This window comes from Pelodiscus sinensis, chromosome 2 (assembly GCF_049634645.1).
Source record: "Pelodiscus sinensis isolate JC-2024 chromosome 2, ASM4963464v1, whole genome shotgun sequence".
In the NCBI taxonomy this organism is placed as follows: Eukaryota; Metazoa; Chordata; order Testudines; family Trionychidae; genus Pelodiscus; species Pelodiscus sinensis.
In genome coordinates this window covers 211990215-212007632 of record NC_134712.1, presented here as the reverse complement: position 1 = coordinate 212007632, position 17418 = coordinate 211990215, and the positions used below count along the sequence as shown (strand labels likewise).

At 42.7% G+C, this 17418-nt stretch overlaps 1 protein-coding gene across 1 annotated transcript in view; it reads left to right on the top strand.

Annotated features, from left to right (window-relative positions):
- The window catches only part of COL1A2 (collagen type I alpha 2 chain), a 53136-nt gene that overhangs the window by 19018 nt on the left and 16700 nt on the right, over positions 1–17418 (top strand). Inside the window, exons 17-34 of the mRNA XM_006114489.4 lie at positions 1206–1304; positions 1407–1451; positions 1558–1656; positions 2254–2307; positions 2406–2513; positions 3440–3493; positions 3626–3724; positions 5243–5296; positions 6709–6807; positions 7902–7955; positions 8675–8728; positions 8865–8918; positions 9436–9489; positions 10216–10260; positions 12367–12465; positions 13474–13581; positions 15682–15735; positions 17047–17100. Coding sequence (XP_006114551.1) covers positions 1206–1304; positions 1407–1451; positions 1558–1656; positions 2254–2307; positions 2406–2513; positions 3440–3493; positions 3626–3724; positions 5243–5296; positions 6709–6807; positions 7902–7955; positions 8675–8728; positions 8865–8918; positions 9436–9489; positions 10216–10260; positions 12367–12465; positions 13474–13581; positions 15682–15735; positions 17047–17100 — 1287 coding nt within the window. The remainder of the gene's footprint in view (positions 1–1205; positions 1305–1406; positions 1452–1557; positions 1657–2253; positions 2308–2405; positions 2514–3439; positions 3494–3625; positions 3725–5242; positions 5297–6708; positions 6808–7901; positions 7956–8674; positions 8729–8864; positions 8919–9435; positions 9490–10215; positions 10261–12366; positions 12466–13473; positions 13582–15681; positions 15736–17046; positions 17101–17418) is intronic.

Below are 17418 nucleotides of genomic sequence, written 5' to 3'. Positions count from 1 at the left end.
TTGGGAGCTGTATTCACAACTTGCCAAGAGGCCAAGGGCTACACTGGTTTTGAATAAGCTAAAGAAGGTTGCTGGTACAACCCCCATCCTTAATACAGATATGCTTCCCATAACCACTATCCATTCCAGCAGACAAATCTCTCTTGATTTACATGTAGATCATAGAATTATGGAGAATTGTTTGTTGTGATCCTTAGTCTTAACAAATTTTGTATAGGAGATGAGGACAAATACATGTCACATTCTTGATTGAAGGCAATAGCTTTAGAAACCAAAGAGAACCTTATCCATGGTATGTTCAGTAGCAGCAGAGTTTCTGCAGTTTGCTTAGGAATCCATAAGAACAATCTTGAGAGTGAGGGCTATTTGAAAACATTTGTCTCAGCTAAGATAGTTAAGATAATTTTACTGTACCATTGGGGGAAAAAGAAAAAGGTAAGATCCCATAAAAAGATTTAATTGATACCTTACCAGTAGCTTACTGCAAATTCAGATGCAAAAAATTAAACTGAACATCCCTTGCCTGCTGGCACTTTGAGACTGACTCATGGTTACCCTGCATCTTGTGTCATTATTTGCAGCCATGCAAACTGGTTCTGCAATTGACTTGCTGTGGCAACTTAGGTAATAATATACAGTCTGATTTTTCAGAGGTGCTGGGGACCCACAGCTCCCATGAAAGCCACTGACTTTCCTGGGAACTATGCAAGCTTCAGTGCCTCTGAATATGGGTGAAAAGGCTATATATATACTGTTATGTCTGTACTGTGAGCTAGAGTTGTCATTCCACAGATTTTGTTCTCACTGAGCTAGCACAAGTGTAACAGCAATGTAGCTGCGGTAGAGGTATTGGAGGCACACTGAGCTGTGCTGAGTACACGCCCACCTGACACCAAAGGGTCTGTATTTAGAATGCCTCAGCCATGGCTCTGTTACCACTTCTCGTACTGCCATGGCTTCACTGCTAGTTATACTCATGTTAGCTTTCATTAAGTACATGTCCCTAAGCTGGAGAATCACAATCCAGCTCATAGTGTAGACATAGCTTCAATTTCTTCATATTTCACACAGCAATAACAAATGCTAGCCTTATTATTAATCTCAGATTGCAGCAGTCTGAATAATGTATGCTGAAAAACACCATGCTGAGGTAAATCCACAGCACTTGGCTTGTATATGACAGGTATGATCATTTTCTCAAATAGGGTGACATTGGAGCTGCTGGTGCTGTTGGTCCCAGTGGTCCTGCTGGTCCAAGAGGAGAGAATGGACTTCCTGGTGCTTCTGGCCCCGTTGGCCCTCCAGTAAGTTAGCGTCCATCTTACTAACAGCACATGTGAATTCTTGGATCTTGGGGAATTAAGCAGAACATCATATTAATTGATACCTTTTGTCTTTATTATTAGGGCAACCCTGGTGCTAATGGCATTGCTGGTGCTAAGGGTGCAGCTGTAAGTACCTCTAAATTCAAGCTGAGTTGCTTCAGAATGCACATTTCAATGTAAGTGACAAAGACAATAATGAGATTATGTGTTTGCTTTCTTTTTTGCTTAACAGGGTCTTCCTGGCGTTGCTGGTGCTCCTGGTTTGCCTGGTCCTCGTGGAATTCCTGGACCTTCTGGCCAAGCTGGTCCAGCTGGTGCTAGAGGACTTGCTGTAAGTTTCTTTGTCTATAATAAATCTCTATTTTAAACTGGCCAACATATCCACACCTGTAAAACCGGGTGGATATATTTTATCTTTAATGCAAACATTTTAGTTTTTCTTTCCAAGGCATTTCAAATTGCACATAGCAGCTCACTTCCATGTTTGATAAGCTCTTGGCTTGTTCTGACTTAAGAATTCATAAGTTGCACACCCATGGGGTGTGATGACCATCAAGTTCGATAGTCCTTGCACACTAATGGTGTCCAAACATGTATAAAGCAGAGAGATGCAGCAACACTTGTAAGGCCAGGCCCCAGGCTGTTAGAATGCCAACTGGGGAGACCCTGAATGCATTAGGTCATTTGATGCTATTTTAAATAGTCTTTTAAACATATTGTTTTCAATGAATGTTCCATGTGTGTTAAACCAAAAAAAAAGTCCATCAGATACATACCGGGAATGGTCCCTGATTGTCTATTAAAACAGAACAATGTAGGACACCCCCACGGATTATCGAATAATTCTTTGCTGCTTAGAAAAATTGCACAGATGAAAGACAGTACCTTGTAGGGTGTTTAATTTTGTGTCCTCTTTCCTTTATTCTAGGGTGAGCCTGGCCCCGCTGGAACCAAAGGAGAATCTGGTAACAAGGGTGAACCTGTGAGTATGGTGGCACATGAAACATATTTTGATTAATGAAATTTATGGTAGTCTGTTTCATAAGATTCTGACCATTTTCTTTATTCACATTAAAATAGGGTTCTGCTGGTCCACAAGGTCCCTCTGGTCCAAGTGGTGAGGAAGGCAAGAGAGGCCCTACTGGTGAAGCTGGTTCTACCGGCGCCCCTGGTCCAGCAGGTCTAAGAGTAGGTTATATCCTTGTGCATTTCAGACATAAGCGAAAATGAAGGGAAGTGACCTAGCAAAGCTAGACCAACAAATACAAATAAAGTAATTAAGAGTCATTAACAATGCTGTCAGAACTATTCCAGCTAAGTCGAGCCCACTTGAAACGTGTCTGAGCCATTTACACTTTCTACATATGAACACTATGAATTACGCTTGGCCCCAAAGTCTAAGTTTATGGTTTGGCTTCAGTTATTGTTTGTTAAATATTTACTGTTTTTAGAACCCCACAAATGCATGGAGCCCTTTAAAAACACACTGATACACATTAATGTAATCGAAAGTTTACTCGAAAGTTTACTCAAAAGGGCTCGATCCTGCCAGAGTTCTTCTGACACAGTGCTGACAGCATCTCCAGCTGGAGAGGAGCAAGGCCAGCTCCCTGCAGAAGGCAATCAGCCCTGCACACGATCAGGTGCTAACTTGGAAAGAAAAGAAAAGGGAAAACTTCTCACATGTGTTGAAGATGAAGATTAGTGATTGGATGTAGACACAAAGACCCTGATATTGCAATATGAGCTGATGGGCAGTTCTTTGTACTCATGTGAAACCTTGCAGGAGCCAGTCAGGTGGGTGCAAGAGCCCACCTGCATGGATCAGATTAGAGGATCATAGCGGAAGTCTGGTCCCAGATCCAGAGCTGAATTTTACCAAAGACTGAGGGTGCTCAGACTTAAAGTTCTGGTTCAACTCATTAGAGCTCTGGAAAGTCACAAATTTGGATCTCTCTCGGGATCCAGATTTCACCACAATTGAGGGTTCTCAAATTCCAGCTCCTTTGAGATAGCAGCATTTCTGGTTTGTAGTTTGAGCTTTAGCAAACTCTGCCTTAACATGTGACTGGCGCTTTTCCGTTCATAATCTGATTTGTGTTTGTTATTCCTAGGGCGTTCCTGGGTCTCGTGGTCTCCCTGGATCTGATGGCAGAGCTGGTGTCATGGTAAGGTTTTGTACAATTTGTTTCCAGTCAAATAGTATAATGCAGTATTTTTTGTATTTATACAAACAGATTATATTTATGGCTAATTATCTCTGCCTTAGTTTTAATATCTTTTGAAATATTTTTTTGTAGGGACCTGCTGGAAGCCGTGGGGCTACTGGTCCCTCTGGTGCTAAGGGTCCTAATGGTGATGCTGGTCGCCCTGGTGAGCCTGGCCTCCTTGGTCCAAGAGTAAGTCTGAACTCAGTCACTTTTCTGGAGAATTGCAAAAAGGGGAACAACTTGCATTTTATGGGATAAAACTATTCACAAATTAGAGGATCTATTTGTCCATTGCCACAGAGGATAATGGGTCAAGTTCTATCAACCTGTCATTATACAGATTTCTTTTGTATTATGAGTCCTCTCTTCAAAAAAAATGATTAAACAATATCAATTGATATTAATTATTATTATATAGTACTATCATAGTAGCAGCTAAGGGTCCCAGTGATGGACCAGGGCCCCATTGTGCTAGGCACCGCACAAACACAGAACAAAGAACTGGTTCTTGCCCCAAAGGCATTACTTATACACTGTGGTAATTATGATCATAATTCATATCTGTGTGTCTGTAACAGTGCTTTGTAAACCACATTGGCCATGTTGTTGTTTACGTTAACTGAAAGAACAATACATCTGTCCATAAATTTACATGGATTAGTTAGAAAAACTTAAAAAACAACAAGTGGTCCTCTAGTTCCTTAGGGTATGTCTACACTACCCTCCTAGTTCGAACTAGGAGGGTAATGTAGGCATACCGCACTTGCAAATGAAGCCCGGGATTTGAATTTCCCGGGCTTCATTTGCATAAGCGGGGAGCCGCCATTTTTAAAACCCCGCTGGTTCGAACTAGGCTTCCTAGTTCGAACTACCGTTACTCCTCATTTCACGAGGAGTAACGGTAGTTCGAACTAGGAAGCCTAGTTCGAACTACCTAGTTCGTGCCCCGTGTAGCCGCGCTGCACGGGGTTCGAACCAGCGGGGTTTTAAAAATGGCGGCTCCCTGCTTATGCAAATGAAGCCCGGGAAATTCAAATCCCGGGCTTCATTTGCAAGTGCGGTATGCCTACATTACCTTGCGAGTTCGAACTAGCGGGGTAATGTAGACATACCCTTAGAGACTAACAAAAAATACATATAGAATCATGAGCTTTTGTGGACACAGCCCACTTTTTCAGATGAGTGGAGATTAGTGGAGCAAGAGGCATAGATAGGCACAGAGGTTATGTAGAGTCCAGTCCTGCTCCTGTTAAAGTCAGCAGCAAAACTCCCATTGACTTCAGGGAGAAGTGCAGGATCTGACCCTAGTCTGGCACTGCCTTCATGGCATTGGTGCTATTCTCTCTAATTCATCCTCTGTAAAACTTGCATCCATCAGCTTTCTAATGAATGTATAAACGATTAGCCCCCATTTCTGCAAATACCTATGCACATACTTTGTATGTTTGCAAGATTAGGACCTAAATTACTTTAACCAGTCACACACGTCTTATAAAATATAGTATGTGGAATTTTTTCAGACTGTGTGGGAATGTATTACTGAATTCTGCCTTAATGTGGTTTTGATACAAACATAATAAGAACTAAAAACTTATTTACTGCCACTTATTTAGAAAGGAAAATCTGCATGGTAGCCCTTTTGAGGGGAGTTATTTGTTTAATTTTGATCTGAATGAACTTCATGACAATACAACTTTTCTGGTTTAGGGTCTCCCAGGTCAGCCTGGTAACTCTGGCCCTGCTGGCAAGGAAGGTCCCGTTGTAAGTATTCTTTTCTTTTTGTTATATTCTATAAATATATAGTAAAACACTGCTAAATAGTTATATATTAAGGAAGCTGAAATCTCATTGCTCAGCTTTAGCACACCTGTGTTTAAAATCAGTGATATCTATTTCAAAGTATCCATCACAGTTATGTTTTATTGCTTAAGGGACTGATCCAAAATTTATGGAGATCAGTGAGGGTACATCTACACAGCAAAGTTATTCCAAGATAGCTACCCCACATCTTTTGAATGCATCCGCTATTTCAAAATATAGCAGAAGCACTATTTCTCCATACCTGTAAACCTCATTCTACGAGGAGTAAGGGATGGCTCGAAATAGTGCTTTTTTGAAATTTAGCGCTATGTAGACAGTGCCAAATGATGTGTTGTGCAAATTGTGTGTCTTATTTCAAGTTTTAGGTGCTGTGTAGATGAACCCCAAGAGTCTTTCCATGCATTTCCATAGGTGTTGGATCATGTCCATAATCCTGTAAAGGGAAATACAGTAAAACTCCAATTGTCCGGCGTCCAGTGGTCCGGCACTCCCGATAGTCCAGCACCAACTGGAATCTGGAAATGCTCCAGCCAGCCAGACAATTGGAGCTGCTCCGCGTTGCTTCCCCAAGTCCGCTGCTGCCGCTGCTGAAACTGACCAGAGGCACACCTGGGGAAGCTGCAGAGCAGCTAGGGTGCTGCCGGGTGCCGAGCAGGGGGGTAAGAGGCGGAACTGCAGGACCAACCAGGCAGCACTCCAGCTGCTCTGCCCACTGCTTCCCCAACAAGTCTGTCGCTGCTGAAACTGACAAGCAGAAGACTTGGGAAAGCCACGGGCAGAGCAGCTGGAGTGCTGCCGGGTTGGTCCTGCAGTTCCGCCTCTTGCTCAGGTGAGGGGCAGCGCTGCGGGACCAACCTGGAAGCAACCCAGCTACTCTGTCCCGCTGTTTCCCCAAGTTGCCGCTGCCACTTGCAGCCCCAGCTGGCCTGTTGCCGGTGGCTGCGCGGGGTTTCCCCCGCCTCCCTGCAAAACAGGGAAGGGTTTGCCCCACACCGTGCCATTCCCCCCGACCTCCTCCCCCGAGACCCATTACAGCCTCCCTGCCGGAGTACCTCCTGATACTCCGGCATATCCAATAATCCGGAACCCCCTGGGGCCCAAAGGTGCCGGATTTTCGGAAGTCTACTGTAACAATAAAAATGATTACTATTGTCACAGAAAGGAGAAAATGTGTAGTGAGAGTTATTGTATATTCAGGTATGCTCTCCAAGATTTAAAGAAAGCCATATGCATTAGATGTTTGTGGCTTCCCCATATAGGAAGCCTTTTTTTTTTTTAACATCACAGAAAGGAACTGAACCCTGGGCCAGTGAGTAAAAACAGGCATTCAAAAGTATGATTGATTTTCCTAGGGTTTCCCTGGTGCTGATGGTAGAGTTGGCCCAACTGGTCCTGCTGGTGCAAGAGGTGAGCCTGGCAACATCGGATTCCCTGGACCAAAAGGTCCCAATGTAAGTACAATAGAGCAGAACTTTATATCACTGTGAGCCTATTTCTTGGTAGAGATTTATGTCCATACTGCACCTGAATCGGCTTGCATGTCATTTGCATCATTATTGATTGAGTATACTTCCTGCTTTCAGGACATTTTTGTCCCAGTAACCCAAAACAGAAGCAATATTTTTTTAATAAAGCAGTAAAAAATGTTTAAGGCTGTGATCAGGTTATATGTACATTACAATATAACTTCATTTTAGCACTACTCTCTATATTTAATTGTTCTACAAACATTGGTCCCCTGTATGCATTTCAACTATAGAGGAATTGTAGGGTTGGCCCTTCAAAAGTTTTCTGAATATGCCTGAAGGATTGGCTCTAAAGACCATTGAAGCCAGTGAAGTACTCCTATTGATTTTAGTAAGCTTTGGATCAGTCCCAAAGTTGCGATAGATCATTTTTACACTTATCCCTCTGGATTTAGGGTGTTGCCTAGTGAAAGCCACCCACCATTTACAGGAGAGGTAAGGAACCTTTTTTGGGTCGGGGTCTGCCCACCCACAGAAAAATCAGTAGAGGGCCGCACATACGTGAGAAGCAAAAAACCAAAACCAAACCCTCAATGATGTGGTCCATGACTGAGGAGAAAGACACTCCCCATATTCCCCTCATACACTAGAGCCTCGTGGGGCCTGGCCTAGTAGAATTTGGGTACTCCAGCCCCATGGTGATGTAGCAGGGGCCTGGAGCACCAGTGTGCTCTCCCCAGTGCTGGAGGGGAGCCCTAAGCTTCGGGGGCCAGATCCAGGCAAGGAGGGGGCTCCATCTGGTCCCCAGGCCAGAGGTTCCCCACCCTTTATTTACAGCATCTCAGAGAGCTGAACAGAGCCCTGCCAATATAGATGAATGGGGATTTGAAAAAAAGATGAGGTAATTAGTTCTATTTTAAAGATATTTCTCTTACCTCTTCAAATATCTAGTGAAAAGGTTTGAAAATAGAGGGATAAAGGAACATTATATTAAATTATTTGGCTTGAAATTCTTTAATTGTCACATTGTTTCCAAAATGATGGCTTGCTTAATGTTGCGGGTTTTCCATTAACATTAGGGTGAACCTGGCAAACCTGGTGAAAGAGGCAATGCTGGTCTTGCTGGCCCACGGGTATGTATATAATTTTATCTAGTAGTGTATAGGTAGGAGCGCAGTAAGAGAGATTAACAAGGCCCCCACAAAGAGAAGATAGCATTAGTTTGTGCAAGAAAAACAAAGAATAACAGATGAAATAGAGAACACTCTGTACACATGTCTCTAATCTTCTATCAGTACATGTTGGACGAATATTAAATATAAATTACTCTGTTTGGTTCAGCACATACATCAGAACCCTTCCCATGTAAATAGATTCTGAACAAGAAAGCTTATTAGTTTCCAGTTTATCCCTCAAATCTTATTTTCTTTATATTATTTATGAGAATTATTAAATCTCCAGTGGAAGGGATTGCTTATCATGCACATCCTGCCACCAAGAACTCTTTTCTTTTTTCTATGGCTGGTGGACCAAATTCATTCATGTAATTTCACTGAAAGAAGTTTCACCACGAATGAATTTGGCCCCCATGACTTCAAATTAGTTCTAGAAAGAACCACAGCCATCCTTCAATACATTTGTGAGCACTTCTGCTATCTTCTTACAATTCAGCTATTAAAAGCAAATGGATGCACATCTAAGCAGGCTAAAGATTCTTATCTACTAGACCAGTTATGTATACAAATGAAGCTGCAGTGTCACTACACTTTCAGAACAAGTGTGCAATTCAGAAAGATAGGAAAGCCTGTATTTATAAACTAGTCACCAGATCTTTCTCCAATACTATGTTTAGGGTGCCCCTGGTCCTGATGGCAACAATGGCGCTCAAGGTCCCCCTGGTGTTGCGGTAAGTAACAGCTTCTGCATCATAAACCTCACTGAAGAAAATTCTTGGTTTAATTTTAAACTACAGCATTTCCAATATGAGAAACTTTATGTTTCCAGGTTCTAGTTTAAACACTTTTCTTTTTAATTCCACCTAGGGTAATCCTGGTTCAAAAGGTGAACAAGGTCCAGCTGGTCCTCCTGGCTTCCAAGTAAGTAAATACTCACTTGCCAGATATTATCCCATATATTTTAGCATTCTTAGTGGCAAACACTACCATTAATGTTTAACTCTCCCATTCTGTATAAACTCACCTTTGTTCAGAACTTTCTTGGTAGAGCTCTAAATAGCCAGCTGAAATCTCAGATATTTAGACTCCTTCAATTTAACTGTGTCAAAGCACTCAATTTATGAATAAATGTCCAAAGTATTTGGGCTCCAATTTCCCCTTTTAGTCCAATGCAGTCATATTGAAATCAGAGGCGCTCTACAGAATTACTCTTATGACTTAGGACCTGATCAAAAGCCCATTTAAATCATTTAGAGAATTTCAGTGGGCTTTAAATCAGGCCCTAAAAGCAAAATGTGTCCCCTGTTCCTTTACATTCTAAAGTGGGCCCCATACTTCTGTTTTGCTATAAGATGTGCAGGCTCTTTGGTAACTATTTGAAATACATCCAGTATTTCAGGTAATAGCTTTATTCATATGTGTATTTCTTTTCTTTTAGGGTCTCCCAGGCCCCTCAGGCCCTGCTGGTGAAGCTGGTAAACCAGGCGATAGGGTGAGTAACACAAGTAGCAGTTTGCAAGTAGTGACAGTTGAGTCACATAAGTGCTGTGATTAAACTCATACATAAGGTGAAGAAAAGCTAAGTCTAGCTTAGATCCTTCTCTTACTAAAATGAAAAGTGTTCCATATTGCATGCAGAGTTTCTATCTAATTTGTTATTAAATGAAGACTTAGCAATTGAGATGTGTTTCTTATTTCAAAGTTCTGGTATAAACAAAACAAAGCCAAACCCTGATATGACTTTTCAAGCCCAATCTGATTTATACTATGTATTCCAGATTGAATATCTTTAAAAATAGATTGACAGTAATTGGAAATTATTTGACAATAAATTTCCCTTCCAAAATTTCAGTATCTGCTCCTGCATTATGCCAGTTTTATGTGTCTGTAATTCTATTGAAATCAAATGAATTACCTGGGCATAAAATTGGGGTGACTCAGTGGAGAAGAAGGACCCCAGAGTCTGCATAAATTTGAAAGCTAGACCCTGGGATACGGTCTGGTTATAGGTTTGGGAAGGACAGGGTCTCTGTGCTCTTTCATCCTCACCTACCTTTGTGCACTAAAGGCCACGTTGTGGTGCGCCATATTTGTCATATGTTATTGCACTAAAAAGTATTTCTAAATAGTATTTTTTAAAAAACAAATGTAAGATGGCAACAATGATGACAAGCTTGCTTTAGGAGTCTGCTTAAACCTATGTTTCTCTTTTGTCTAGGGTATTCCAGGTGAATTTGGTCTTACTGGTCCTGCTGGCCCAAGAGTAAGTCACTGTTTGTAGTATAGTTTCAAACACTGTCTTGATAAAGTTCTTTTTGTTTACGTACATTTCTAATAAGGCTTGATTAAACTCTGGAGGAATGAGAAATGTCAGCTACAGGGCAGGCTTCAGGGCTTCTTAACCCTCCCAGGGTATGTCTACACTACCCCCCTAGTTCGAACTAGGGGGGGTAATGTAGTCATACAGAGTTGCAAATGAAGCCCGGGATTTGAATTTCCCGGGCTTCATTTGCATAAAGCTGGCCAGCGCCATTTTTAAATGCCGGCTAGTTCGGACCCCATGCCGCGCGGCTACACGCGGCACGGACTAGCTGGTTCAGATTAGGCTTCCTAATCCAAACTAGCTGTATGCCTCATGGAACGAGGTGTACAGCTAGTTTGGATTAGGAAGCCTAATCCGAACTAGCTAGTCCATGCCGCGTGTAGCCGCGCGGCACGGGGTCCGAACTAGCCGGCATTTAAAAATGGCGCCGGCCGGCTTTATGCAAATGAAGCCCGGGAAATTCAAATCTCAGGCTTCATTTGCAACTCCGTATGACTACATTACCCCCCCCTAGTTCGAACTAGCGGGGTAGTGTAGACATACCCCCACAGAGTGGGAAAATAATGGAGGTAGCCTTCTGCTCCCTTCCATGTAATGTCTAACGTCAGCACACAGAAGACAATAGATTTCTATGTGCTATGGATCAGGTACACTGTGCACTAAACTACTGGCTATGATCCCAACACACCTAGTCACTTCTGATCCTATTGTGCCCCCAACCTTAGCTTTCTGTTATAAAGGGGCTTCTCTGCTTTGCACAAAGTGATGCACAATCCCCTTGTTCTGGCTCAGAATAGCCAAAATATTATACTTCTGCTATGATGGGCATAGAAAGCTGCTACAGACTGGGACATTGGTTCTTTGAAATGCCTGTTTAACTAGTTGCTTTTCAAAATGTGACCATATGGCTACTTGAAAAACAAAGAGCAACAAGTTCATGGCAGTAGTGTTCTCCTGTCACACAGGAAAAGTTCAGTTCAAGAGAGCTTATTTATGCTATTCCAGAACTGTTCATCCAAAAACTGGCTTCAAAACACTTAGAATAGGGCTACTCAACTTTGGAAGCCCCGGGGGCCACAATGATATCCACAGTACATGCCGAGGGCTGCAATTCAAGTGCAGTTGCAAATATATATGCAAATAGCTTATTTCACACTGATGGGCATGAATACAAAGATTAAGGCAAGACTACACAACACACAGGCCCCATTTAAGTCAGCTCCTTTATGTCAGATCAATAAAATGCAATATTTACCCATTTCCACCCATATGACAGTACTTTTAATGAGCAATGACAGTTCAGCAATTTAACTACTAAAACGCATGTCAACAGAAGGCCATTATATTGATTACTACCCAAATCCCAGCCCCAGCACAGACCTTTCTCACCCTGGCCTCGCTACTCGGCTCTGCCACTGCCTCACTGCCCAGCTCTGCCACTGCCTTGCCACGTGCCTCTTGCCACCCCCAGCAGCTCCTGCGCATGCACCAGCGTGGCCTGGCTCAGGGAGGTACTGACGTGCTCTGCCATGCCTTTTGCCACTACTTCCCTCTCTCCCCCGCCCCCCCCCCCCCCAGTTGGCTGGCAGCTCCCATGCATGCGCAGATGTGGCTTGTCAGTGCCACACCGCGCGGCTCTGCTTGTGGGGAGGCGCTGCCATTGTCGCAGATGCAGCAGGTGTGCTCTGCCTCCGCCTCTTGCCACGCCCACCCCCTCGCCGGTCTGCAGCTCCTGCACATGCGGCCTGGCTCAAAGCCACATGGCTCAGCGCTCGGCTCGGTGCTGCCACTGGAGTCCCAGCAATGAGGCAGGCAGGCAGCCCGGGAAGCAGTTCAAGGTGCCATGGGTCACATGCAAAGGGCCCGTGTGTTGAGTAGCCCTCACTTAGAAGCTGCATACATGGAATATATTTTGCACAATATGAATGCTAATGTGATTCTTTTAGTTTGCACAACTCGCATCAAATCAAGAGTGTTTTGCAATCAATCAACCTTGTAATGCCTCTGAGTTATAAAGAACAATTCAAACCAACCTGTCTCTTGCAGGGTGAACGTGGCCCTCCAGGTGAAAGTGGTGCAGTCGGTCCTGTAGGTTCCATTGGAAGCCGTGGTCCAACTGGCCCACCAGGCACTGACGGTAACAAGGTGAGCAAGCTGCTACTGTCATGACTGCTGAAACCTTGAGAACTGTACTTGATGCTGATTACAACTACCTACATATATCCCTTAGAAAATGGGCCATATCCTCTGATGGTGCCAAATGGCAAAGCTCCATTGAAGCCTAGTTTGTTATGCACTGAAAATTTTCCTTTTACAGATGATGGGAGTGGGATTCCAGCTAGGAATCGCTGATACAATTTATCTTAGCTAAGTGTTCCATTTGCCTCATTTGAATTGGATTAATACTCTGCCTGACTCTTTGTGCCAAACTTTCATAATTGCAAACATTAGCGCTTATATTTCTATACCTTAATTTACAGACATCTATGGGAAAGTGTGCACCCAATAATGAGCCAACACAAATTGTCCCCCACAAAAACAGAAGCCTGGTTGAAACCTGGTTGAATCTGGTACTTAAGTGTCACGTGACCCACAGATCAAATCACAAAAACTAGAAGTGAGAGCATCTTTTAATATGTGAGGATCACAAGTAAAGTTACAGAAAAACAAGGAAAGCCAGGCATTACGTTATCTTTGCAATATCTCATCAATAAAGTTGAGTTGGGAATCCAAGCTCCATTCTGTCAACGCCTCCAGATGCCAAAGAGTCTACGAAATGGTTCTGATTTGGGCCTTTTCTCTAGTAGAAAATTGGGGTGGTACAGGGTGAAGTTCCTGGAGAAAATGGAAGATTAATGCTGTTTTGGAAGATCAGGCTGTTCACCTGAGGCCAAATTCAGCCATGGAGTGAACAAGCACTACTCCACTGCCTTCAGAGAACTCTGCTGAAAGCAATGAAGTTACATCCATTTACTACAGGGATAAATATAAACAAATCTTCTAAAATTCAAGGCAGACTATTTGAAGATAAGAACGGTTGATTCAGTCAGTCCTTTCAAAGATTAAAAAAAATTGGGACTTCAATGCTAAGATAATTTTGCTAAGACTTTTGCAGAACAAATAATTTCTTACATGTTCCCTTGTTACTGCTAGGGTGAACCTGGCGTTGCTGGTGCTCCTGGTGGTCCAGGTCCCTCTGGTTCTGGTGGAATCCCAGGCGAGAGAGGTATTGCTGGTGGCCCAGGAGGCAAAGGTGAAAAGGTAAGTCACCAGTTTCGACCAGTTTCATTGCAACTGAAACACATGTGCACAGATTGATGGAATAGAGTTGTTTGTGGTTTTAATCAATTGAACATAAGGTCACCTAAATATAACTTTCCCCAAAGCTGATAATGTTACGTGAAACTGCATTGCACAGAGACCCCCCACTAGCACATAAGTAAATTGGCTATTTGCTCAACAAATACATGATCCTGTGAGGTGCTGAACATCTCCCCTCTGATGCCAGCACCCTTGACAACTCTTGGAAATCAGCAGGAGTAGTGGTACGTCATCATTTTTCAGGACTGGGGCCCATGAGTTTACCGAAAGGTCTATTAAACTTGTCTTCAGTGAGTACTGATTGCAGTAAGAATGGAGCTATGTAAAAAGGGCTCCACCTGCTTTTGCTACCATTAGTTGAGGTCTGTGCACTAGTTACAGGACCTGTAATATCTATGACATGTACTTAGCAAATATAGATTGAATACACGTTGGCAATTTCGTGTTTATGGCACAGTATTTTCCTTCATCTGGCTGATCCAGTCACAATTTTATTCTGGGGAAATGGATTAAGAAAACCCTGATTTTAATTTTGGAATTAGGAATGTCCTTCAGTTTGCCGGAGCAACTCTCCTCCATTCATATTTACTACTGTGTATAAAACAAAGCGATGAACTGCAAAAACTAGTATCCTTTTGTTGGATACTCCAAATGTGAAGTGTCTTAATTGGAGTTTTACTAATGCAGGTGTCCAAGGGGAATCAGTGAAATATCTCAGCAACTAAAAACTTTATCGGGGTGAGAGTATGAAATCTAATGGATGACTCTAAGCCTGAGGTTGGCATTATTGCTCCCTTTGTTTTGAGTAAAGGAATCAAAAGGCATTCAGTTAAAGATGCAACCAAAAGTGGAATTGCCTGACACTCTTTATAAGATACCCATGTGGCTGCCATGTGGATCAATGCCAAGCAATTACATTGTCAACAACAATTAGAGTTAAGTTGTATTCTGATTCTTTGAGGCTATAGTGATGGCGGATCCTTCTTGTGACCCTAATTCACTGTCTAACCATTTATGTGCTCCCATTATCGTCAACAATTATTCTTTCAGCTTTAAGCATAAAGTATAATGCCCAATAGAATTTGTATATATTGCTTTTATGGGCCAAAGGAAAAGGGGGAGGGCTCGATTTATACTCAAGGCATGTCTACACAGCAGGGCTAAAGCCAAAATAAGCTACACAACTTCAGCGACGTCAATTATGTAGCTCAAGTCAAAATAGCTGATTTCAGCTTTTGGCACTATCTACACAGAGGGAAGTCCGAGAAAGAGCCACTGTTCCTCCAACTTACCTTACTCTTTGTAAAATGAGGGTTACAGAAGTTGGAGTAAAAAGTCCTCCAGCTCGACATTATTTTGACACTATGTCGAAATAACTGCTTATAGTGTAGATGCGGACTGTGCTATTTCAGAATAACGTCAGTTTAGTTGCGGACTGACGTTATTCCAAAATAACACTGATGTGCAGACATAGCCTCAGTGGCCAGATTCATATCTCCAATTGGTAAAAGCCAGATGGAGAACAGTATCAAGCCACTCAGCTTTTTCACAGATTGTAATTTGTAATTGAATCTTTAACCATATTCAAACACGCTGGGAGGGAGTTCTGTGGGTATGAGCAGGATTTCCGTGTTCGGAAGAAGGGAACTGAGCTTGCAATTCTTTTAACTTTTATGGGTTTGGCAGTGGACCTGCATCATTCCCCTTCCTCTGCCACTTCACAATTCACGCTTAGCACAAGCAATGGCACATTGAGTAAAGCATTTGCTAATAAGGAGCATTTGCTCATACAGGAGAGTCAGGTTTTGGTCGGCATGTTAAAAGGAGAATGTGCCCAAAATGAAGATTTCCTTTTGCACTAAGGATACACATAGAATAACTGCACAAAAAGAAGGAAGGAATTATGTCTCCATGTATGAATAAGACTTGAATGAGCATTGTGACGATGCCAATAGAACTGATAATTTATATCTCTTGTTGTCTCAACTCTGGCCTTCATTAGCAATGTAACATGGTGGGTTTTTTCTTTCCTGTTTTCAGGGTTTACCAGGTGCCAGAGGTGAACCTGGAGCAACAGGAAGAGATGGTTCACGTGTGAGTACACCAAGTCATTCTATTATCACTTAATTTAGCTTCAAATACTTCAGAAATGCCTCTGTAGAAGGAGAATGAATAAGATTCACAGAAACACATTCAAGCTTTTCACAGGATCCAAAATCTGTTCAGGTCTTTTGAACAGTCAACAGCAATATAATGGCTAGACTTCAGCTCTCCAGTTTTTAAAGTAAAGCTTTAAAACACACTAGCAAAGTAAAATAGTAACTCAACTGAATAGCTAAATTGATACCGAGAGGGATTAATCCACAATCCCAGATTTGCATTAATGAACTTGAGAATCTCTCACTTCATTACTTCCATAGGCTAAGCTCATTGCATACCACAGAGACTCCTTTCATCCCTCCTTGTTCACCCTCCACAAACCTCTTGTGTATCACCCTCCCATCCCTCTATTTCTGGACTCCCTGAAACTCTAGCACTCCTTTCCTCCAAGAATGGGCTCTGTGTATCTTCCTCCATACCAGAGCCCTTCAGTCTATCCCTATGCCAGGAGTTCTGAGTGCCCCACATTCAGGCCTTCCCCCATTATCGCTGCCATTATAATTTTTTTCTGACCTGTGGTAAGGCATTCAGGGTGTTTACACTGTATTGGAAAGATGGACAAGGCTGAGATGGAGTTGGAAGGTGTTGATGACTGCCATCACTTGGTGTTTTGTTGCTTTTTTTGATGAATGGTCCTGACTGAGGTGGATAGTTCTGTTAACCAGATGCCAGGGGCTTTTTGTGCCTCTCATTTCCCCTTTCTGCTTTTCTGATTTTCAGCAAAATCAGTAGGGTTCTGCCCATTGATGTCTAGACCATTCTCCGAAATTTAGACACAGCCTAGGTAAGGTGGAAAAGGGTTAAACAATAGACATAAGCACATTAAGAACTCGGACCTGTAATTGTTCTGTGCATGAGCGCCAATGGAAGTCAATTAGAGATACGAGTGCAGATCAATGGCAGAAACAGGGAGGTAACAATGAGCCCTTTTTTATTTGTCTAACTGATGATCTTTGTACTGCAAAAGCACAGTAGGTTTTTAAAGAAGGTGCTCCTTTTAATGTAAATGCTCAAAGAGGCCATGGGATATTCAGCCTGCTCGGGAACTTGTATGTTGGGAGGAAGAGAGTAATGAATCATTTGATTCTCCCAAATTTTGCACAAGTTCATAGCTAATAAAACAACACGCTCACATTGCCCTCTCCAGAAGGAAGCACAGAAAAGAAGGGGAGTGGAGCAGAGAGAATGGCTTCTCATGAACATCCGCAACCAGAAATCATGCCCTGTTTTTGTCTTACTCTTTAGGGTATTCCTGGTGCTATTGGATCCCCTGGCCCTGCTGGTGGCCCTGGTGACCGGGTATGTCTCTTTTTGCTTTTTTGTTACCAGTGTCACTTTTGCATGAATATTTAAAGACTGTAGGGGAAAAGGTAACCAGTCTCCATTTGAATAAAAAGACATCCCATCCTAGTTAACACTGTAAATAGGCCTTCTAAATTTTTCATATTCTGGGGAGAGTTACCAGAAGCTATAAAGTCTCCCTAGCCAATGAAAGGGATTGCCACTGCACTGCTTAGTCCCAAGCGTCTGGGTCAGGCTGGCAGGAGAGTTGTGGGAATATAGTGGGACCGCATTGGAGAGGATTCTAGGTTGGGACCTGCCTCTCACATAGAGCTT